The 25,058-nt window shown below is 39.5% G+C and overlaps 1 protein-coding gene and 1 pseudogene across 2 annotated transcripts in view; both read right to left on the reverse strand.

Moving 5' to 3' along the window:
- Positions 1-25,058, reverse strand: part of DNAH8 (dynein axonemal heavy chain 8) — a 328,991-nt gene that overhangs the window by 283,926 nt on the left and 20,007 nt on the right. For both annotated transcript variants that reach the window (XM_055571493.1, XM_055571494.1), the window contains exons 7-12: positions 22,326-22,433; positions 20,171-20,272; positions 11,205-11,351; positions 5,695-5,892; positions 2,434-2,510; positions 403-502 (exon numbers count right to left, since the gene is read on the reverse strand). In XM_055571493.1, the coding sequence (XP_055427468.1) occupies positions 403-502; positions 2,434-2,510; positions 5,695-5,892; positions 11,205-11,351; positions 20,171-20,272; positions 22,326-22,433 (732 nt within the window). The remainder of the gene's footprint in view (positions 1-402; positions 503-2,433; positions 2,511-5,694; positions 5,893-11,204; positions 11,352-20,170; positions 20,273-22,325; positions 22,434-25,058) is intronic.
- LOC129647982 (dnaJ homolog subfamily C member 2-like) lies at positions 16,589-18,615 on the reverse strand (annotated as a pseudogene).

Here is a 25,058-nt window from a genome sequence, read left to right on the forward strand (position 1 = left end):
GCCCAGTCTGGTGCTCCGTGATGACCTGAAGGGATGGGATGAGGGAAGGGGAGGGAGGCTAGAGAAGGAGGGATGTATGTATAATTACAGCTGATTCGCATTCCTTTATGGCAGAAACTTGAGCCCATATTTTGATGTACAAAAACATTAACGTAAATGGGCTTCCCCACACATACATGAACCCTGTCATAAGAAGATAATTCTTAAGAGGAGAGAGGTATAATCTGGCTTTCCAGGGACACATGCTGTCAGGACCTTTCCCGTGGAGAGGAGCATCAAAAATACTCAGCAGTGACAGGATCGGTCTAAAAAGCTTGGCACAAGATAATGACGGCAAATACTTGCAGCATATTTTTCTTTTTGTATGAAAAGTGCTGTTCTATTTATAAACATGATACTTGCCTTCTTGGTAGCTTCAAGTTCAGCGACATAATACTGAAGAATACGCTCAATGGTGTGGTTTATTTCTAACTGCAGACAGGGAATGTTCAGTTTCTGGAATCTAAAAGCAAGTGAAGGTGAGTAATTAAAAGGTGAATGAGAAACATACTTAAGAGTTGCTGCAGTCCTAAAAATCCATTCACTCATTTGACAGATATTCCCACCAGGCCTCATGCATTGCCCTAGGATACAGTAATGTACAAGACAGGTGTGGTTTCAGCCCTCGTGGAGCCAACGGTCATTGAAAAGGTAGAGATTGGTCATAAGTGACATAAATAGTTGTTGCAATTATAAGAGTGCCAGAAATTGCATGTAACAGAGGAAACCCTGCCGAGCCTGGGGAGTCAAGAAAGATTTCCCGAAGAAAATGACATCTGAACTGAGATTGAAAAGTTGAGCTTTTCAAAGCTGGCTTAGCAAAGATGGAAAGCAGTTGACTGACTGTCCCTCTGCCAATATTACTGCTCACGTCATCCCCAGTCATGATAATAAACATATTGTCAGCCAAACATCACAACACTTAGAGACTAAGGATGCACAGGGAGAACTAGAACCATAACATTCTGATAATAAAATGAGTAAAAAGAGACAGAGAAATTGCCAAGAAAGTGGTACTGCCATCAGTCTGTATAGTACTCTCACTCATCAAAACCAGTTTATATCTGTTTTGACTCTTACGATCATCTCACGAGGTAAAGTTTTACAGGTGTGATTCATCATTAGAAAGACATGGAACTACAGCAAAGTCAGACCCAAGCCCAGATCCACTGGCTCTCAGGGGAGAGTTCCAAGAGGGTCCCTGACATGGGTAGTGAGCCCTCTCTGAGCTGGAAGAAAACGGCTTCTGGTCCAGCCCGCTCCTCTAATCCAGGCTCCCCTGTCCTGCAGGGGAGCACGGCTGTCAGAATAGAGGAAGCTGCAGGAGTGCTCAGGAAGGACAACAGAAAGTTTGGAGGCCTGCTGTGCGTACGGGCATGTGTGCTAAGTCGCTTCAGTCATGTCTGACTCTCTGCGACCCCATGGACTGTAGCCCCCCAGGCTCCTCTGTCCATGGGATTCTTCAGGCAAGACTACTAGAGTGGGCTGCCATTTTCTTCTCCAGGAGCTCGTCTCAACCTGGGGATCAAACCTGGGTCTCCTCCATTGCAGGCAGATTTTTTACCATCTGAGCTATCAGGGAAGCCAGAGACCTATTACTCTTAGATAATTTCACTTTCAGAATTCCTTTCAGTATGTAGAATCAAACATTATTTGTTCCCTTTCCAATAACACTTATGAAATTAACCTTAAGATATTATACAGCTGAGGGAAAATATGACATCATTTCCTATATAAAGACTTTCCTCAATAAAATTCAATGAAAAACATCATCCCATGTTTCAAATTTTCACCAGCCTATTTATGGTAATTGAAAGATTACTGTTTGAGTGAAGTAAGTCAGAAAGAAAAACACCAATACAGTATATTAATGCATATATATGGAATTTAGAAAGATGGTAACAATGACCCTCTATGCGAGACAACAAAAGAGACACAGATATAAAGAACAGACTTTGGGACTCTGTGGGAGAAAGCAAGGGTGGGATGATTTGAGAGAATAGCATTGAAACATGTATATTAATTACCACATGTGAAATAGATCACTAGTCCAAGTTCGATGCATGAAACAGGGCACTCAAAGCTGGTGCACTGGGACCAACCCAGAGGGATGGGATGGGGAGGGAGGTAGGAGTGGGATTCGGGATGGGGGGACACATGTATACCCACTGCTGATTCATGTCAATGTATGGTGAAAACCACCACAATATTGTAAAGTAATTAGCCTCCAATTAAAATAAATAAATTGATTTTAAAAATAAAATAATAAAAAGATTACTGTTTATAAGTTTCAAAGTTTACATAGAGATTTCCAAAATTTTTTTTTGAAATGGTTATTTTCAGGTATAAAGTTATCCCACCTAGAAATTACATTGCTTAATGCATTATAAATACCTTTGAAGCAGTTGAAGAGCCTGCTGAGAAGATAAAATTTTTCCAAAACTACTGTTCATAAATGCCTGTATCTGTACCTGAAATGCAATATTAATGTTTGAATGATTTTTTCTGATTAAAGAGAAGATTGGTTTTGTTTAACAACAATGAATGATTCTCCTACAGAATCAAAAGAGCCTTAAACACATCTACCATCTAAGCATCTAGCGCTGCACTGTCCAGTATGGTAGCCACTGGCCACATGTTTCCACTGAGCACTTGAAAGTCACTACTTGGAAGTTGGATGTGCTGTAAATATAAAATAAAATACACACAAAACTTCAAAGACTTAGCATGAAAAAGAGAGTATAAAATATCTTATACTGGGTTTTGTTAGTGACGTGTTAAAATGATAATATTTTCACTATGTTGGGTTGAATAAAGTATATCATTAAAATTAACGTCACCTATTTCTTCTTACTTGTATGCATGTGGCTACTAAAAAGTTAAAATTACATATGTGGTTTGCATTTGCTGCTCATTATTTATTGTATGTTGACCTACAGAATTTATGAAAGGGGTGAAAGTCCCTTACTGAGCACATTTCTCTGGGACATTTAGGATTTCTTAGCATGTCTGTAGAGCAATGTAATGACACTGTGCTCAGTTGTCTCCGACTCTTTGCGACAGGCTCCTCTGTCCATGGGATTCCCCAGGCAAGAATACTGGAGTGGGTTACCATGTGCTTCTCCAATGACACTATAGACACCCATAGTGAACAGGTGTCATTGTCCAATACCGCTACTCTCAGAAACATCTTTGTCATGCTAATGAGGAATGAGATGCAGAAACTATCCTTCCAAGGCTCCAACCATCTTTAGCAGTGAACTCCAAACTCTTGGTGCCCAGCTGATGGAACTGAAGCACTCTGTAAATTACTTTCACTTATCAATTATATTGGTACTGTCTACAAATATATGCCACACCCATTAATGAAACATTAGAAAACCAAGGAAAGTTACAACACTGACTTCTCTTTCTAAATACTAAAAACTGCCTTCTAAATTTACTGAAAGCTAAATTTGTATCTAAGACCACACAGTAAAGTCTTTATAACATATAATCTTTATTAATGAATCATAAAAATAATTTACACAATAATTTTTTAAAAAGACAAATTCCCATTGCCATAATGATATAACTCCCTAAACCAAATACTAAAAGTAAAATATATCTTCATATCAGCCTCCTGAGAAATCTGTATGCAGGTCAGGAAGCAACAGTTAGAACTGGACATGGAACAACAGACTGGTTCCAAATAGGAAAAGGAGTATGTCAAGGCTGTATATTGTCACCCTGCTTATTTAACTTATATACAGAGTACATCATGAGAAACGCTGGACTGGAAGAAACACAAGCTGGAATCAAGATTGCTGGGAGAAATACCAATAACCTCAGATATGCAGATGATACCACCCTTATGGCAGAAAGTGAAGAGGAACTCAAAAGCCTCTTGATGAAAGTGAAAGTGGAGAGTGAAAAAGTTGGCTTAAAGCTCAACATTCAGAAAACGAAGATCATGGCATTCGGTCCCATCACTTCACGGGAAATAGATGGAGAAACAATGGAAACAGTGTCAGACTTTATTTTTCTGGGCTCCAAAATCACTACAAATGGTGACTGCAGCCATGAAATTAAAAGACGCTTACTCCTTGGAAGGAAAGTTATGACCAACCTAGATAGCATATTCAAAAGGAGAGACATTACTTTGCCAACAAAGTTCGTCTAGTCAAGGCTATGGTTTTTCCTGTGGTCCTGTGTGGATGTGAGAGTTGGACTGTGAAGAAGGCTGAGCACCAAAGAATTGATGCTTTTGAACTGTGGTGTTGGAGAAGACTCTTGAGAGTCCCTTGGACTGCAAAGAGATCCAACCAGTCCATTCTGAAGGAGATCAGCCTTGGGATTTCCTTGGAAGGAATGATGCTAAAGCTGAAACTCCAGTACTTTGGCCACCTCATGCAAAGAGTTGACTCATCGTAAAGGACTCTGATGCTGGGAGGGATTGGGGGCAAGAGGAGAAGGGGACGACAGAGGATGAGATGGCTGGATGGCATCACTGACTCCATGGACGTGAGTCTGAGTGAACTCTGGGAGTTGGTGATGGACAGGGAGGCCTGGCGTGCTGCGATTCATGGGATCTCAAAGAGTCGGACACAACTGAGCAACTGATCTGATCTGATCAGAGTCTAACTTTCAAAAACTGAAAGGAAATCTGTGTCAAAAAGAAAAAGTGTTGTTAGAATTTTAGGATCTTTTTAATATATATTGCACATATTATATACATAATGTGGTTTTTAAAAGAGTCTTTTAAAACACAAGAGAAAAAAATATAATTTTCTTCACCTTCTTAGCAAGAATTTAAGACCCAGGAAGTGGACATTGTATATTCTTATCCCTCTCTGTGTTTCCAGGACATTCTGAGCAAAGAGGAGGCCTGGAGCTACATCTGGGCTAACAGTTTTCAATTAGACAGTGTGTTAGTAGGTGGCTCAGATGGTAAAGAATTCACCTGCAATGCAGGAGACCCAGGTTCAATCTCTGGGTTGGGAAGATCCCAAGGAGAAGGGAGTGGCTGTCCACTTCAGCATTTTTGCCTGGAGAATTCCTATCCCTCCCTGTGTTTCCAGGACCTTATGCAGCAAGGAGGAGACCTGGGGCTACACCTGTAACTGAGGTCATATAAGCCCAAAAAGTGACAGAGAAATATGTTATAGTCTCATCCCTCTGGGGTTCCTTCAGCTCTGACAGACAGGACGAAGGCCTTTTCAGAGCCATCCTCTAAGCTGTAGTGAGAATGTGGTTATAAAGTGCAGTGCCAAGGGAAGAGTGATCCGTTTTCCTAATCTGTTCTCAAATCTTCTCACACTTGACCAAGAACAAGGCTGACAAATTCCCTCTTAGACTGGAAAAATAACATGGGTCCTTGGCACAACAAAAACCAAATCTAATTTTTAATGCAAATGAAAAATAAACCCTAGCTACAATAAGCCCTTTGGGCTTCTGGTTAGTTACTGGTACCCTTTACTGAGTAAATTCATTTTTCATTTTTTAAAAAAGATGGAAAATATTTTGTGGACTAGTTAGAAAATTATTCATACCAGCAAGTATTTTTGATCAATTTGCAAGAGTAATTTGTAATAAATAGTAACTATGTTAATTTCAGTACAGTACTATTGATTATATTTCAGCTTTACTAAAGTAAAATTATGTATAATTACTCACCTCTAAAGCATTGATTTTTGTCATAAAATCTAAGAAATCTGTGTCAAATTCTGTCCTTCTTGGATCCAGAATGTCATACTGTTTCTTCTTAACCCCTTGATATATATTTTTGAATTTTATTGCCAAAATGTCTATTCCCTCTATGGTAGAATTGTTTAAGGTTGAGTATGTTTGCACAACAGTTATCATTTCTGTAATCTTAAAAACAAAAGTGTTATTTTATTTAAAAAATTAGCACCCTTACTCAGAATAAACTCTTAATGAATCAATGATTTTAAAAAAAACAAAACCAATAAACAGGATCTAGGATCATATAAATAAACCCAACCAGAGGAGATAAAATAGAAGACAAATCTCTACTCCAGTCATTATTACTCTTGGACTATTTAAGACAGAAGATGTTTCAACATAAGTAAAGAGTTTACAGCCTTTCTCAGAATTTGATCACTTTGCCTTTCAAGAGGAGGAAGGGCAGGGAGTAAAATCCCTTGCAGATGTCTAAACAGTTTAGGCTTTTTATTCCTCAAAATCATTTCACTGGATTCAAAAGTGTTACCATCCTCATTGTTGTCATGTACATGTGACAACAGGAGTACATGTCAGAACTCCTGACAGTTCTGATATGTAACACTAGCAATAAATCCACATTCAGATAAAAGAAAGGCCCCACAATCCTGAAGGATGACTGCAGTCACTTCTGACCCTTAAAGAACACTTGGGAGACAACTACTGTTTGATTCCACTTATATGAGGTATCTCAAATAGTCAAATTCATAGCGTCAGAAAGTACATTGGTAGATGCCAGGGGCTGGCAGGTGGGGGTTGCAGGGGGAGGGGGAACAAGGAGTTAGTGTTTAATGGAGACAGAGTTTGAGTTTAGGAAGGTGAAAAATGTGGGAGACAGATGATGATAAGAGCTGTAGAGCAATGTAAATATACTTAGGGCAACTGAACTGTATAAATAAATATGGTTAAAATCGTATGTTTTATATTATGTGACTTTCAGCACAATAAAAGAAAACTTTTTTAAATAGAACCCTGGGCAATCCTCATTATGAACGTTACTTCAGAAACAGTTGGCTCCATCTCAACATACCAACACTACCTACTTCACCCAAAGAAAAAGTCTTTCATGTCCACAGGCTCTCAGCTCCTCAGTCTTCATCAGTGATTCTTCATCTTGATTCTTGCTCTGGAGAACAATACTCAAAGCTTCCCACACCTTCTCTTCTCCCCCACAAATGTTCAGGGTGAGAAGAAAAGGAAACTAAATACAGAGCTCTGGGAAACACCAATATTCACCAAAAGTTACATGGCAGGAAGAAGAAGAAACAAAGGCTATATCATACACACTTAATCTCAGTTCTTTAGGCCAGACTAACATACAATATACCATCAAGTCTCCACCTACCAAAAGGTAACTTTCAGGCACCCTAAGCTGACACACTAGAATTTTCCTCACTTATTCCTTAAAGATTCCCAACATCTCTGCCCAACTCTGAGGTCTTGGCTCTCCAACTCCAAGCTCAATTCTGTCTGTCCTTTGACTTTGGCAGTTGGTCATCCAGACATCTGAATCTCAGCTTTCCCTAACAGGATCTGGCTTAGTTTGCCCTTCTGTCTCTCCTTGACCGCTATTTAAGAGCTCACAGGGCAGGTCCAACAGTGGTCCCTGCTATGCCCCACTCAGCAGGGGAAGTCCACCAAGGCAGCTCAGTAACCACCTCTCAGTTCAATTCAATCACTTAGTCATGTCTGACTCTTTGTGACCCCATGGACTGCAGCACACCAGGCTTCCCTGTCCATCACCAACTCTCAGAGCTTACTCAAACTCATGTCCATCAAGTTAGTGATGCCATCCAGCCATCTCATCCTCTGTTGTCCCCTTCTCCTCCCACCTTCAGTCTCGCCCAACATCAGGGTCTTTTCCAATGAGTCAGTTCTTCACATCAGGTGGCCAAAGTATTGCAGTTTCAGCTTCAGCATCAGATCGTCCAGTGAATATTCAGGACTGATTTTCTTCAGGATGGACTGGTTGGATCTCCTTGTAGTCCAAAGGACGCTCAAGAGTCTTCTCCAACACCACAGCTCAAAAGCATCAATTCTTCGGTGCTCAGCTTTCTTTATAGTCCAACTCTCACATCTATACATGACTACTGGAAAAACCATAGCTTTGACTAGACAGACCTTTGTTGGCAAAGTAATGTCTCTGCTTTTTAATATGCTGTCTAGGTTGGTTAGAGCTTTTCTTCCAAAGAGTAAGCTCCTTTTAATTTCATGGCTGCTGTCACCATCTGCAGTGATTTTGGAGCCCCCCAAAATAAAGTCCCTCACTGTTTCCATTGCTTCCCCATTTGCCATGAAGTGATGGACCGGATGCCATGATCTTAGTTTTCTGAATGTTGAGTTTTAAGCCAACTTTTTCATTCATCTGTTTCACTTTCATCAAGAGGCTCTTTAGTCCTTCTCCTCTTTCTTCCATAAGGGTGTTGTCATCTGTATATCTGAGGTTATTGATAATTCTCCTGGTAATCTTGATTCCAGCTTGTGCTGCATCCAGCCTGCATTTCACATGATATACTCTGCATATAAGTTAAATAAGTAGGGTGACAATATACAGCCTTAACATACTCCTTCCCCAATTTGTAATCAGTCTGTTGTTCCATGTCCAATTTTAACTGTGGCTTCTTGACCTGCATTCAGATTTCTCAGGAGGCAGGTCAGGTGGTCTGGTATTCCCATCTCTTTAAAAATTTTTACAATTTCTTGTGATCCACACAGTCAAAGGCTTTGGTATAGACAATAAAGCAGAAATAGATGTTTTCCTGGAACTCTCTCACTTTTTTGATGATTCAACAGATGTTGGAACCACCTCTACAGGATTCTGGCCACATTTCAGGGTAACTATCATGCCCCATCTTCGAGAATCTGGAAACCAATATCCACCAATTACACCTGGGAGGGAGGCCAGCCAGCCAAAGGATTCTTAGCACAGGAGAGCTGGAATGACATAACAGCCAGCATGCACTTCAAGTAAGGGCCCTGGAGAGTGCTGCGCTGGCTCTGACTGTTGCGCCTCTGTGGCATGAAGCTGCACCCTTAAGACTGTAGGCAGGCTTCTCTAGAGGCAGGACGGAGGTGAGTAGCTGAAGCAGCTAGCCATTATCACCTACTCCCGCTAGCATCAGGAATGCTTGGGCTGCTACTTTACAGATGGATCCCCAGCACTAGACCTACCACCAAAGATCTTTATTGCAAACGGGTTAACCAGTAAGGTCCAGCCCTGAAGCCCTACCAAGCCTAAAACTGCACCCAAGTTGGCGAGGGTCCCTGCTCCTGGAAAAATTAAGAGTAACTAGGAATCACCTCCAGGTGTACATTCTAATGGTTTCAGACATATTAAACATCTCTGTGGAACAGGTTCTGACGATGGGACTTATTTATTCATTTGACCCATGCCGATACAATTCCAATTAGACATTTGTCCTCAGGAAATTCCCACTGTTCACAAAACAGTCTCATACAACTTTTCCTAGATGCATCACCAAAAGCACAAGCCACAAAACAAACACTTGATAAATCAGACTTGATGAAAATTTAAAACTTCATGCTTCAAAGAACACAATCAAGAAAATAAAAAGATAGCCCACAGCAAGAAAAAATACTTGAAAATCATATCTGATAAGAGACTTAAATCCAGAATACATAAATAATGCTTATAAACTCAACTATAAAAATACAAATAACTAAATTTAAAATGTGCAAAGAATCGGAACAGAAATTTCTCCAAAGAAGAAATATGAATGGACAATAAGCTCATGAAAAGATGCTCAACACCATTAGTCATCGAGTCATCAGGGAAATGCAAATCAAAACCACAATATGATATCACTTCACATCCACTACAATGGCTAAATTCAAAAGGACAGATAATAACAAGCATTACAATGATGTAGAGAAACTGGAACCCTCATACATTTCTTATGAGAATATAAAACGATGCAAGTACTTTAGAAAACAGTTTGGTACTTCCTCAAAAAATTAAACATGGAGTTATTATATGACCCAACAATTCCACTCCTATGCATAAACTCAAGAGAAATAACAACTCAAAAACACACACAGAAAATAGCAGCATTACTCGTAATAGCCAAAAATGGAAAAACCCAAATGTCCATCACTAATGAATGGACAAATAAAATATAGTATACCCATGTGAGAGGAGGGTATGGCAGCCCACTCCAGTATTCTGGCCTGGAGAATCCCCATGGACAGAGGAGCCTGGTGGGCTACAGTCCATGAGGTTGCAAAGAGTCAGACACGACTGAGCGACTAAGCACACATACCCATATGATGGAATATTATTCTGTAATAAAGAGGAATGCTACAATACAGATGAGGCTTGAAAATATCATTCTAAATTAAAGGAGCCAGTCACAAAAGAGCACATATTATATGACTCCATTTATATGGAATGTCCAGAATAGGCAAATCTATAGAAACAGAAAGTAGATTAGCAGTTGCTTAGGGTTGGGTAGAGGGGAGAAAGGAATATCATTGCTAATGGGCATAGGGTTGTCTTTTAGTGGGAATGAAATGTAAAATTAGATGGTGGTGATGGTTGCACAATCCTGTGAGTATATTAGAAAATATTGACTTGTACACTTTAAATGAATAAATTATGTGGTATGTGAATTACATCACAATAAAGATGCTAGAGAAATAAACAAAAACAGAACCAATAGAAGTATGTAGGAAGGACCCAACTCAGTAACCTGGCTCTGTTCAGCACCCATACTTTCCCATCCTGGCATATCTGAGAAATGCCCTTCAACTTGCGTAATGCCCCCACCATTGTCCCAAAAATGATGAGCAGGTCCCTAACTACTCCCAAGAGCTAGGGAGCTTGCAGAATGGTGGGGGCATGGGGATGATGGTACCTAGATGGTATCTCTGTAGGCTTTCCAAAGGCTGACTGCAAGAAGACTCTGGGATGGGCTGCCCTATAACCCCTGGCAAAACCTCACTTCTCTCCAGCCAGTCCTAAACAATGAATGCATCCAAGGTGCAGAAGTTTCTAATCCACATCTGCCCAGCAAAGACAGCACACACATAATGTCTATGTTAGACCATACATGCTGCCCTAGAAAGATAAGGTACCCACACATCCAGATATGAAACAACTACCCGTTTCTGCCAGGTACTGCACACATGTCATCTCACACCTGTTCTCAGCTGCTATGATGCCTAAGAGCAGAGACTTGAGTTCAAGCTCCATATGTGAAGACAGAGTTGAGGTCTCAAGAGAAGAGAAAGTCTACAACAGCTTTTGTATGACTGGCAGAAGACAGAAACTAGGAATGAAAAAATAAGTTATAATAAAATGCAGCAATCTATGAGTAACATTGGATAAGTCAGATCAATAGTGAGATAAGAGATCTCAACAATGCTACATGAAGTATGAAATACCTGGAACACTATGGTTGGCAGTGAAAACTGTGGCTGCTTACCTTCTCCAGTCTTTTGCAGAAAGCTTCAAATTTTCCAAATATGTACATTTCTGAAACCTCAAAAGATTTTTCCCCTGAGGACTCTAAAATCTGTTTCCTTGTTTTATGAAAAGATGCCTGATATTCCTTGAATAGAAAAATGCAGTCCTATGAGAGATTTAAAATGGGGTGATATATAGTGAGCCTTTTGTTCATAAGTGAAAAATTCAAAACTTCTATCCTCACACAGAACTGATCACAGCAGCCCCTCAACAGGGCTGTTGCTGCTAACATTAAAAATTCAAGTTCTCTGCCCACATATAGAAAGGTCTGTGAAAAATCAATATATTTTTTTCTATTTTACAAAATATTCTCATTTTCTTTTTTTAATTTTATTTTTTAACTTTACAATATTGTATTGGTTTTGCCATATATCAACATGAATCCGCCACAGGTATACACGTGTTCCCCATCCTGAACCCTCCTCCCTCCTCCCTCCCTGTACCATCCCTCTGGGTCATCCTAGTGCACCAGCCCCAAGCATCCAGTATCGTGCATCAAACCTGGATTGGCGACTCATTTCATACATGATATTATACATGTTTCAATGCCATTCTCTCATCTTCTTTATTCTCATTATTTCCCCTTAACTCTTATCCTTATCAAAGTATGACACATACTATTTGTTGTCAGATTTTCATGGCTAATTAGAACTTCCAGGTAAAAAATGATGTATCAATTCTGTTATCAATTATCTATTCAGTTGGCACCTTTTAATCAGCATTATTCACATACAGGTATAAAAAACATTAAGGTTGTGTAGTGCTAATTTATTATTCAACTGTCATTTCTCCACAAGGAGAGCATAGTCTTTGATGGATGCATTACTGAAATCCTAATATTTGACTAGATGGGGAAACAGTGGCTGACTTTATTTTGGGGGGCTCCAAAATCACTGGAGATGGTGATTGCAGCCATGAAATTAAAAGATACTTACTGCTTAGAAGGAAAGTTATGACCAAACTAGACTGCATATTGAAAAGCAGAGACATTACTTTGTCAACAAAGGTCTGTCTAGTCAAGGCTATGGTTTTCCAGTAGTCATGTACGGATGTGAAAGTTGGACTATAAAGAAAGCTGAGCACTGAAGAATTGATGTTTTTGAACTGTGGTGTTGGAGAAGACTCTTGAGGGTCCCTTAGACTGCAAGGAGGTCCAACCAGTCCATCCTAAAAGAGATCAGTCCTAGGTGTTCATTGGAAGGACTGACGTTGAAGCTGAAACTCTAATATTTTGGCCCCCTGATGTGAAGAGCTGACTCGTTTGAAAAGCCCCTGATGCTGGGAAAGATTGAGGGCAGGAGGAGAAGGGGACGACAGAGGATGAGATGGTTGGACTGCATCACCAACTCAATGGACATGGGTTTGGGTGGACTCCGGCAGTTGGTGATGGACAGGGAGGCCTGGCGTGCTGCGGTTTATGGGGTCGCAAAGAGTCGGACACGACTGAGCAACTGAACTGGGATACCACTGGGCAGTTCAGCCAGGCAAAAAGAGAGGACAGTGTTACCAGTGTCCAGTAGGAACTCACTGTCATGTCAAGCGAACCAAACCATCTTTTAAAAAATGTTCAACTTTTTCAAAGCCACAAATGTCCAGTCAAATCTCTAATATACTGTCAGCTCCCTGGCTCTGACTCTTTCATCTCCCTCTTGAGTCTAGAAGGACCTACGTGATTGCATTGGACCCACTTAGATCATCCAGGATAACCTCCCCACCCTTAATTCCTCCTACAATCTGAATTCCCCCTTGACATTTAATGTAACAAATTCCAGGGATTAGGATGAGGACATCTTTATTCTGTCTCCCTCAGCCACTAAATCAGAATTTCTATGAGTGAGACACAGTAATCCATATGTTCAACCAGTTTCTCAGGTGATTCCTATAAACATTCGGGTTTCTGTAACTAGTCACACACCTACTTCTAACTATAAGAGATAGTACCCCACCTCAATCTCTAAAACAAAATCTTACGCTCTTCAAGGTTACTGATAATTTTTCACTCGACTTCCTTGAGATGCTAGGAATACAGATAAGATCCTTATCCTCCTGGAATATGCCATCTAATAGAAATTACTTCATATTATTTCTTCTCTACTAACCAATTCCTTCATGTTGGACAGATAAGGTCCTGAATAATAATTCTTTCCATTGCTTCTTCAAACCCATTTGAAAATTATTCCCCAAAACTCTACAGTAGAAGTTTCCTGAAAAGATTTCAAATGTGATAGAAATTGGGTTAAACTAGAATTCAGAAAACCAAACTTTCATTTCTAATTCAGTAAGTAAATAGCTAGTGACCTGAAGGAAATGAAAAGAATTATAAGAATAAATTGCTAAGTTCTATGTCAAGAGTTCTGGCTCCTGCTAATAGGTCAACTTGGAGGGAATGATCTCTGCCTCCCACTCCCAAAATTAACACTGGAGAAATTCTAGAGGGCAACATGGAATCCAAAAAATAACAACAACAACAGAAATGATTAAACTTCCAGGAAGACTATGGGTTGTTTTGAATCTGAGGATTGAGTGAGCAAGAATGATTAAGAAAACAATGGAAGAAGATAAGTAATACTGTTAATGAATAAGGGGACATAGTATATAATAAAGCAATAATAATATATTACAATATATTATTATAATTATATATAATAATAATATATTATCTTATATAATAATAAGATAATATTATCAATATTATAACAATAATTTACAAATTTTAGAAAAGTTGAATAAATTCCTCAAAAATATAAACTTACCAAACTGACTCAAGAATAAATGAAATAAAAGTCAAAAAATTAGTTTTTAAAAAAATGAAACTATGTATTTTTTTAAATATATGCTAGGGACTAATATCTAGAATATGTAAAGAACTCTTATAACTCAACAAAAGCAGAACAACTCAGTTCAAAAGTGAGTAAAGGATTTGAAAGCTATTTCTCCAAGGAAAATATACAAATTGCCAATATGTATTTGAAAATATGCTCAACTATTACTAGACATTAGGGAAATGCAAATCAAAACACAATGGGATAACATTTCACAGGCATTAGGATGCTATTATCAAAAAAGAAAAAGAAAAAATAACAAGCACTGGTGTGGATGTGGAGAAATTGGAACTCTCATGTATTGCTGGTGAGAACGTAAAATGGAACAGCAGCTATAGAAAACAGCCTAATGGTTGTGCAAATAGTTAAATATATAATTGCATATGATCCAGCAATTCCATTTTTAGGTATATACTCAAAATAAAGAGACTCAAAGAGATCATTACACAACAGTGATCATATCAGCATTATTCACAATAGTCAGAAAGTGGTAACAACCCAAATGTCTATCAAAAGATGAATCGATAAACAAAATGTGGTATATCCACACAATGGAATAATACTCAGCCATTAAAAAAAAAATGAAATTCTAATACATGCCACAATATGAACTTTGAAAACATGTTATGTTAAAAAAAAGAGACCAGCACTGAAGGACAAATACTGCCTGATTCTACCTATATAAAACACCTAGAATAGACAAATACATGGAGACAGAAAGCAGAACAGAGATGACCAGGGGCTTGGAGACAGGGAATAAGTTGCTGTTTAATTGATATAGAGTCTCAGTCTGTGGGGATGAAAACATTCCAGAAATTGATAGTGTTAATGGTTATACAATATTGTGTATGTGCTTAATGCCACTGAACCACAAATTTTAAAACAGTTAAAATGGTAAATTTTACATTGTGTACATTTTATCACAATTTAAAAAATTTTAATGATAAGAAAAGGAAATGCCACAAAAAACTCAAGCTCAATGAGTTACATGAGTTCTGTCCAGATATTTTTTTTGTATAGTACTTTCAGTTTTATAGTACTCAGCAGTAGCCACAGGACTGGAAAAGGTCAGTTTTTATTCCAATCCCAAAGAAAGGCAATGCCAAGGAATGCTCAAACTACCACACAATTGCACTCATCTCACACGCTAGCAAAGTAATGCTTAAAATTCTCCAAGCCAGGCTTCAACAGTATGTGAACTGTGAACTTGCAGATGTTCAAGCTGGATTTAGAAAAGGTAGAGGAACCAGAGATCAAATTGTCAACATCCGTTTAATCATCAAAAAAGCAAGAGAGTTCCAGAAAAACATCTACTTCTGCTTTATTGACTACACCAAAGCCTTTGACTGTGTGGATCACAATAAACTGAAAATTCTTAAAGAGATGGGAATACCAGACCACCTGACCCGTTTCCTGAGATATCTGTATGCAGGTCAAAAAGCAACAGTTAGGACTGGACATGGAACAACAGACTGGTTCCAAATTTGGAAAGAAGTATATCAAGGCTGTATATTGTCACCCTGCTTATTTAATTTATATGCAGAGTACATCACGTGAAACGCCAGGCTGGATGAAGCTCAAGCTGGAATCAAGATTGCCAGGAGAACTATCAATAACCTTAGATACACAGATGACACCACCCTTATGGCAGAAAGCGAAGAGGTACTAAAAAGCCTCTTGATGAAAGTGAAAGATGACAGTGAAAAAAGTTGGCTTAAAACTCAACATTTGGAAAACTAAGATCATGGCATCTGATCCCATCACTTCATGGGAAATAGATGGGGAAGCAATGGAAACAGTGAGAGACTTTATTTTCTTGGGCTCCAAAATCACTGCAGATTGTGACTGCAGTCATGAAATTAAAAGATGCTTGATCCTTGGTAGAAAAGCTCTGAACAACCTAGACAGCATATTAAAAGGCAGAGACATTACTTTGCCAAAAAAGGTCTGTCTAGTCAAAGCTATGGTTTTTCCATTAGTCATGTATGGATGTAAGAGTTGGATTATAAAATAAGCTGAGTGCCGAAGAATTGATGCTTTTGAACTGTGGTGTTGGAGAAGACTCTTGAGAGTCCCTTGGACTGCAAGAAGATCAAACCAGTCCATCCTGAAGAAAATCAGTCCTGAATATTCATTGGAAGGACTGGTGCTGAAGTTGAAATTCTGATACTTTGGCCACCTGATGTGAAGAACTGACTCACTGGAAAAGACCCTGATGCTGGGAAAGATTGAAGGTGGGAGGATAAGGGGACGACAGAGGATGAGACGGTTGGATGGCACCACCGACCTGATGGACATGAGTTTGAGTAAGCTCCAAGAGTTGGTGATGGACAGGGAAGCCTGGAGTGCTGCAGTGCATGGGGTCAAAAAGAGTCGGGCATGACTGAATGACTGAACTCAACTCAACTCAACTTGCAGTTTAATTTTTTAAATGCACATACAACAGTCTGTCATTATGTCATTTCATGGCTCTATCTGAATTCAGCACTTGTTCTTAGCATCATTCTTTGCTTTCACCATCTTAGCAAGTTTCATATGTCATTTTGGTGGTCCTGTTTGTCACGACAGATACTGCTTCTGCTATTTTTCCCCATCTTTCGGGTGTATTTACTACCGAGTAAATACATTTTCAAAGCTTGTTCCAAAAGCTTCTGTTCTTCTGTTGTCAAGACGTGAAATCTGCACATGGATTTTCAAATTGTTTTGCAGGTGCTGACAGAACCTTCAGCACTTCAAGGTACTGACAATTTGAGGCTCCTCTCCATACAGTATGCCATCTTTTCGATGATGGCCAAGTTTTTAGAGACTCTTCTTTGCCAATGAAATCTTTGGTAGTTTTCTTGACTCCCAGAAGTAGAATACACATTCATGTATTGGCAATAACTTCCCATCTTGACTTTGTCCCAGCAAGGAAGAGGCTCACAGATTTAATTAGCAATTGCAGATCAATTCTCTTCTGACCAATTTTTACTGCCATTTCCACCTGCAACAGTTGATGTCTCTGCATTCTTAGATACTTGGCACATACTCAACTTCTTTCTCTTCTACTTTGCTCATTTTCTTCTATCTGTTTTGCCAGAGCAATCATTCCTATTTCTTTTGTAGGTGATGTGAGTTTTTCACTTGAGTACAGTAAGCTTGCAAGTTCAAGGGTATCGCCAAGTTTTTCCACTTCTTCCATTACTTTGTCTTCATCTCATCATCGGAAATGTGATTCCAGGTCTTCCATGAATTTTGCAGTTTTTGCTACCTTTCCCTTTTATTATGGAGATATAGTTGACAAATAACATTACGTCAGGTGGTACTAGTGGTAAAGAACCCACCTGCCAATACAGGAGACATAAAGAGACACGGGTCCCAATCCCTGGGTTGGGAAGATCCCCTGGAGGAGGGCATGGCAACCCACTCCAGTATCCTTGCCTGGAGAATCCCATGGACAGAGGAGCCTGGTGGCCTATGGTCCACAGGGTTGCAAAGAGTTGCACATGACTGAGCAACTTAGCATGCACACACAACATTATATTAGTTTCACGTGTAAAACATAATGATTTGATATTGCCTTTCCCTCTTAATGCCTTTTTCCCCCTGGATATCTTTCTTCTTCTTTGCCAGTAATGCATTTTGACAAACTTCCTCTTCTTTCTCCTTAGTTACCCAAACAGCTCCTAATTGAGCTCATCTCTATTTTCTTTAGCTTCTTTCTTCTTCATTTTTCCTTCTGTTTTTCTTCTTGCATCACAGTTATATGCATTAGCAACTGACCTTCCATTCATTTCTTCTTTTTCCTTTGTGCCCTTGTTGCTCTGTTCTGCTTTTCAACCTCTCTCTTCTTATCATGACGTTCTGCTTTTTTTCCCCTTCATTTAAATAAGAAAACTCTTTCCAAGAATAAAAATTATACCAGCAGGAATAAAATGCCTCTACAAAAAGGATGAATGCATATCATTAGGTTTACATTTTCTTTTTTACCACCTGGAATACATTTCAAACACTTGGGAAAACACTTAGAAGAAAGTATCCATTGCTTCACTTCTAGAAGGAACTGAGTTATCAAAAGCAAGAACTATATTCTTAATTTCTCCTCTTTTCACTGTATCAGATATTTCATAAGCTCTATTTATGCAAGTGCAGTTGTCATTATCTGCATCTTTAAACAGCTCACCAGCTCTTTGGGTACTGTTTTAAAACCGCTGCTTCACATGCTGCTTTGGTCTGTCTCTGTCCAAAAACTGCATAATGATTCTGGTACTTCCAGTCTTTGGGTTTAAGTGTTTTCAGGAAGGGAAACTACTCTAATTGCAATTCCTCATCTCCTGTTTCCTCTGACCCCTCTTCCTTGTCCTCTGGTTGAAAGGTCAGAGTGTGGTGAGGGCAGTGCTCAGGACCCACCCTGCGAGCACAGCGGTTCGCGTCCTAGGACCGGGCATCGAGCGTCCTTTCTTGCTCTGCCTCCCAGTCTCAGCCTCCCGCCTTAACTCTACAGAGCCCAGGATCCAGCATATGAAGAAAGCAAACCACTTCCAGTTGGAGACTTCCTGGTATGGTCATTTCTTTCAGACTTTCAAAATAACAGATTGCTTTGATTTTCTACAGACTCCTCCAGAGACTGGAAAACATGGGAGTACTTTCTTTCTCTCCTTCAGTCATATTCATTCTGAAAACTTAGTGCCAGAAACACTGACAAGGATACTGTGAGAAAAGAAAATTTACAGGCTATCTCTCTCATGAGTATAGTTGCAAAAGGTCCTACAGAAAAGTGTAGCAAAGTGAATTTAAGAATGTCTTTAAAAAGATAATTACACCATAAGTTGAGTTTACCCTAGGGATATCAGAATAGTTTCATTCTAGATAACCTAAAAATGTCATCTAAGCTATACTCCAATACTTTGGTCACCTGATGTGAAGAGCTGACTCATTTGAAAAGACCCTGATGCTGGGAAAGATTCAAGGTGGGAAGAGAAAGGGACGACAGAGGATGAGATGGTTGGATGGTATCACTGACTCGATGGACATGTTTGAGCAAGCTCCGGGAGTTGGTGATGGACAGGGAGGCCTGGGGTGCTGCAGTCCTTGGGGTAGCAAAGAGTTGGACATGACTGAGCAACTGAACTGAACTGAACGGAACCGAAGCCACTCTCTCAGTCCGCCCACCCTCTTCCTCCCACACTGTGTCCACAAGTCTGTTCTGTCTGTGCCTCCATTGCTGCCCTGCAAATAGCTTCATCGGTACCATCTTTCTAGATTCCATACACATGTGTTAATATACAATATCCATCTTTCTCTTTCTAACTTACTTCACTCTGTACGATAGGCTCTAGGTTCATCCCCCTCTTTAGGACTGACTCAAATACACAAGGAGCTCAATCCAGTGCTCTATGACAACCTAGAGGTGTGGAATCGGTTGGGAGATGGGAAGGAGGTTCAAGAGGGAGGGGACATATGTATACCTGTGACCGATTGATGTTGATGTATGGCAGAAAACAGCACAATATTGTAAAGCAAGTATCTTGCAATAAAAAATTTTTCAAAAATGTCATCTGTTAACAGATTAAGGAGAAAAATTTTATAACCTCCTCAATGAATAAGTGCATAAAAACTTTTTTCAAAACCCCTTCATAACTTTTAATAATATCTCCTAGTAACCAAAATTAGAAGTAAAACTTCCTGGAATCTAATCAATGATGCACTAAAGCATCAAACCAAATGGGGAAATGTTAGAAGGATTTTCTTCCAAAAGAAGATCAGAATAAGATGCCAACTATCACAAGATCTACTTAAGGATGTATGACAGTCCCAGCCAATGAAAAAGGCAAGAAAATGAAATTTAACAGGGGATGGAATAAGAGGAGTGGTCAGAGCATATGTAAGAGTACACAAGAGGTGTTTGATACAGGCAGCCATGGAGAAGCTGAGGATTAAATGGTGCCCTAGCAGGAGCACTAAACATAAAGGGAAGTGGATAATTTTAATGAAGTTCTTTTTATTTGCTCATACTACTCTGTACAATACTTTTTCAAAGCTAGCATACTTTATCAATGAAAAAAGTAAACAAAATTGAGCCAGATGGTAAAAGCTTTAAGAAAATAAAAATACTTGTACAAACCTGAATTTTCTTTAGTACCACTGGTGTTTCCTGATCCCATACGTGATTAGTTCCCCCATCAGTAATATATGCTTTACATGCTGTCACCATTTGGTTGGTTACCTAAAATAAATATAAGTCCAAAATAACTATATATAGAGAAAGAAATAAAACAAGTTTTTTTAAAACATGCTGCTGCTGCTGCTAAGTCGCTTCAGTCGTGTCCGACTCTGTGCGACCCCATAGATGGCAACCCACCAGGCTCCCCCGTCCCTGGGATTCTCCAGGCAAGAACACTGGAGTGGGCTGCCATTTCCTTCTCCAATGCATGAAAGTGAAAAGTGAAAGTGAAGTCGCTCAGTCATGCCCGACTCTTAGCAACCCCATGGGCTGCAGCCTACCAGGCTCCACCATCCATGGGATTTTCCAGGCAAGAGTACTGGAGTGGGGTGCCATTGCCTTCTCCAATGTGAGGTGACCCTTTGCTGTAACCCTGAACACTGAATTTGGAGCAACTCGTACAGCAGGCAACAGTGCCATATGCTGAAAGGATGAACCGATAAGCAGACCACGGCCTCGAGAGCTGTGACCCAAGTAGCTACTGCACCCATAAGGGATCAGAGAGAAAGCTACTCCCACGCCCTTCCAACAGTAAGTTATGCCCCTTACTCACAGGAGACAGACAAAATAAACAAAACCCAGAGGCAAATCAGGAATCTCAAATACAAAGATGGGCAGACAACCAAGAATCATCAAGCAACTGAAGAAAACAGACATGGTGACAGAAACATTAAATTCAACAAAGAGAGAAAATACAGAAAAGATACGCGTAAAATCTTTTAAAATGGCTTTGTTAACTAAATTAGTTTATGAAAAAGATATGAGAGGATTTTTACACCATGAAAAGGAAACAACAAAAGAGCTTGGAAACTGAAATTTGCATTGACCAGTAATTGGGATATAAATGAAGAGGCAGTGAGTGAGCCAAAAGGTCAAAGGACAAAGATGGACCAAAAAGATAATAATTAAAAAATATAGAATTTAGATTCAAGAAAAGGGAATAAATTGTATAGGTGGATATAATAGGGAATAAAGATGAAAAGTTCCCCCAAATGAAGAGAGACGACAGTCTTTTTTAAGTAAAATAAACTCAGCAAGCAGAGAACAAAATAAATGTAAAAAGAGCATTACTTTGAAATTTTAGAAGTTCAAGAATAAAGGAAAAAATCCTAAAATCTTCCTATGAGAATAAAATAGGTTTCCTACAAAGGAAGAGCAGGAAGATACAACAACATAGAACACAATGGCATCTTCCAAGTTCCAGGAAAAAATTATATTGAACTTAAGAAACCCAAACTAACATTTGAGTGGTAGGACAAAATGAAGCAATTTTCAGACATGCAGGAACTCGAGGGGCTCACCACAGAAACCCCCTCTGGAAGAATTACTTAAGAATTTTTTTCAGCAAAAGAAATAATAAATCCAAGACAAAGGAAGATGTGGAAATCACAACACAGATCAAAGAACCTAGCAATACTTAGATTTCAGTCTGAACACCTGTTGACTCATAATGTTGAAAAAATAGCAACAATAACATGGAACTAGCAATCTCCATGTGGAACATGCAGCAAGGAGGAAGACAAGCAACTGGAAAAGTCTCCTAAGGTTCTTGCCACATTTGGGACATAGATAATGAATGATTAAACCTATCCTTTGATTTAAAAAACAAAGGTTGAAATGTGACTGTTATGTTCTGCTTGAATTATTTACAAGTAAATTCTATTCATGTGTTTCTTGGATACTTTTTTCAATTTATTTAAAACAATTAATCAAATGACACTACATGGTAAGATTTTACATAAACCACAGTGTGCATAGAAGTAGCTAAGAAGCATTAGTAACAATACACCCAACTTTTACCTCTTATGCAAAACTATTTGGAATAACTAAATTAGAAAATCATCAGATACATTTAAACAAGTCTTGGGCACTTACCTCTGACAAGCAGAAAAGTCCCCCTTCAATTAAGTACAACTGACTCCAGGCAACATCTTTCTCTTCTTGTCCACAAAGTATGAAAATCCAGAATTTCCCTTTTCCCTTCTCTGGCTCAAATGGAAAGCACTGCTAACTTTTTCACAGGGTTACATGTGTGGCTTCTTCCCTTGAAACTCACCTTAATAAACAATGAGGTCATTCTCTCAGAAGTATTATAGTACCTGGACACACTGTGAATCATTCTGATGGCATTTATCAAATTTTGTATCCCATGTGCCATGGAAACCTAAAATTGAAATATAGCAAGTGAATTCCACCATATGTTCATATTTTTAATAACCAGAAAGCTATAATATTCAAAACTCTAAACTTACATAAAATAGTGTAACATTTTACTAAATGCCAAGTGGTATCCTTGACAGGATACTGAAACAGAGACATCAGTTTTGACAAATGTGCCAAGGTAATGCAAGATGTTAACAGGAGAAATTAGGTGAAGAGAATTCTGTACTATCATTGCAACTTTTCTGTACATGTAAACTTCAGGTTTTATTTATGCAAATTTCCTGGCAGTTCAGTGGTTAAAGCTGGGTCCCGGGTTTAATCCCTGGTTAGCGAAGAGTCGGACACAACTGAACAACTTCACTTTCACTTTTCACTTTCATGCATTGGAGAAGGAAATGGCAACCCACTCCAGTGTTCTTGCCTGGAGAATCCCAGGGACGGGGGAGCCTGTTGGCCTGCCATCTATGGGGTCGCAGAGTCGGACATGACTGAAGCGACTTAGCAGCAGCAGCAGTAGCAGGGAACTAAGATGCTGCAAGCCATATGACATGGCCTAAAAAAAAAAAAATTGTTTTTGTTTAAAGAAAAGATTTTGTAAGTGAAAGCTATTTAAGGATTAACAGCTCAAGTTGTTCTTTTTAAAGATGAAGAAACTGATATCTTGATGGGTAAAATGACTAATGTATGGTTAAAAAGCTGGTTATTGGTTATTCGACTCAATTCGCCTATCAGCAAGCCTAGGAAGTGCTGCTGCTGCTGCTAAGTCACTTCAGTCGTGTCCGACTCTGTGCGACCCCATAGACAGCAGCCCACCAGGCTTCCCCGTCCCTGGGATTCTCCAGGCAAGAACACTGGAGTGGGTTGCCATTTCCTTCTCCATAGGAAGTGCTACCAAGTTCTAACAGCACTGACAGAATTCCAAATATAAGGAAACTATCCTGGAGGAGGTCAAGGCAGCGTGGGAGAGATGCAAACAAACAACTGAAACAAGTAGAATGGCATGGATCAAACCACAGCAAGTGCATCTGAGATATCTAACTATTGGTAACATATATTGAAAGGTTACTATGCACCAGGCACTAAGCAAAGAGCTTCACATATTATCTAAATTTATGCTGACAATGACCCTTTAGGGCAGGTTTGATTTCATCACATCTAAAACATCACTGATGGTAAGACTGCACTGCTGCTTTAGGTGCTACTAAGAAAGGGGGAGAAAAAGCAAGAGAGTTACAGAAAAACATCTATTTCTGCTTTATTGATTATACCAAAGCCTTTGACTGTGTGGATCACAACAAACTGTAGAAAATTCTTAAAGAGATGGGAACACCAGACCACCTTACCTCACTCCTGAGAAATCTTCATGCGGGTCAAGAGACAGCAGTTAGAACTGGACATGGATCAACAGACTGGATTCAAATCAGGAAAGGAGTATGTCAAGGCTGTATATTATCACCCTGGTTATTTAACTTATATGCAGATACATCATACAAAATGCCAGGCTTGATGAAGCACAAGCTGGAATCAAGATTGCTGGGGAAATATCAATAACCTCAGATACACAGATGACACCACCCTTACAGCAGAAAGCAAAGAAGAACTAAAGAGCCTCTTGATGAAAGTGAAAGAGGAGAGTGAAAAAGCTGGCTTAAAACTCAACATTCAGAAAATTAAGATGGTGGCATCTGGTCCCATCACTTCATGGCAAATAGATGGGGAAACAATGGAAACAGTGAAAGACTTTATTCTTTTGGGGTCCAAAATCACTGCAGATTGTGACTGCAGTCATGCAATTAAAAGACGCTCGCTCCTTGGGAAAAAAGCTATGACCAACCTAGACAGCATATTAAAAAGCAGAGACATTACTTTGCCAACAAAGGTCCATCTAGTCAAAGCTATGGCTTTTCCACTAGTCATGTATGGACCTGAGAGTTGGACCATAAAGAAAGCTGAGCACCGAAGAAATTATGCTTTTGAACTGTGGTGTTGGAGAAGACTCTTGAGAGTCCCTTGGACTGCAAGGAGTTCAAACCAGTCAATCTTAAAGGAAATCAGTCCTGAATATTCATTGGAAGGACTGAAAGTCCAATACGTTGGCCACCTGATGCAAAGAACTGACTCATTGGAAAAGACCCTGATGCTGGGAAAGATTGAAGGCGGAAGGAGACGGGATGATAGAGGATGAGATGGTTCAATAGCAACACCAACTTGATGGACACAAGTTTGAGTAAGCTCCAGGAGTTGGTGATGGACAGGGAAGCCTAGTGTGCTGCAGTCCATGGGGTCACAAAGAGTTGGACACAACTGAGCGACTGGACTGAACTGAAGAAAGCGGGGTGGTATGCTCAAGACAGGGAGTCTAACTCCCACAAAAAAACTAAGCCACCAAACTATGCATGAAATTAACAAGCCATGAAGAAAGACAGGAGCAAAGCCTACGTGTCCCAATCCTGCTCTTTGGGAGGAGATGGAAAATAAACTCTTCTGAGATTTTTGTACCACAAGCTGGTGCTCACTCACTGCCATCTGAATTCACACCAACAGTACCCAAACTGAAACATACACTACCCTCCCAGGAAAGAACTAATAATCTCAGATGGTGTCATGTTCACAATGATTCATAAAA

This window comes from Bubalus kerabau, chromosome 3, assembly GCF_029407905.1.
Source record: "Bubalus kerabau isolate K-KA32 ecotype Philippines breed swamp buffalo chromosome 3, PCC_UOA_SB_1v2, whole genome shotgun sequence".
NCBI lineage: Eukaryota > Metazoa > Chordata > Mammalia > Artiodactyla > Bovidae > Bubalus > Bubalus kerabau.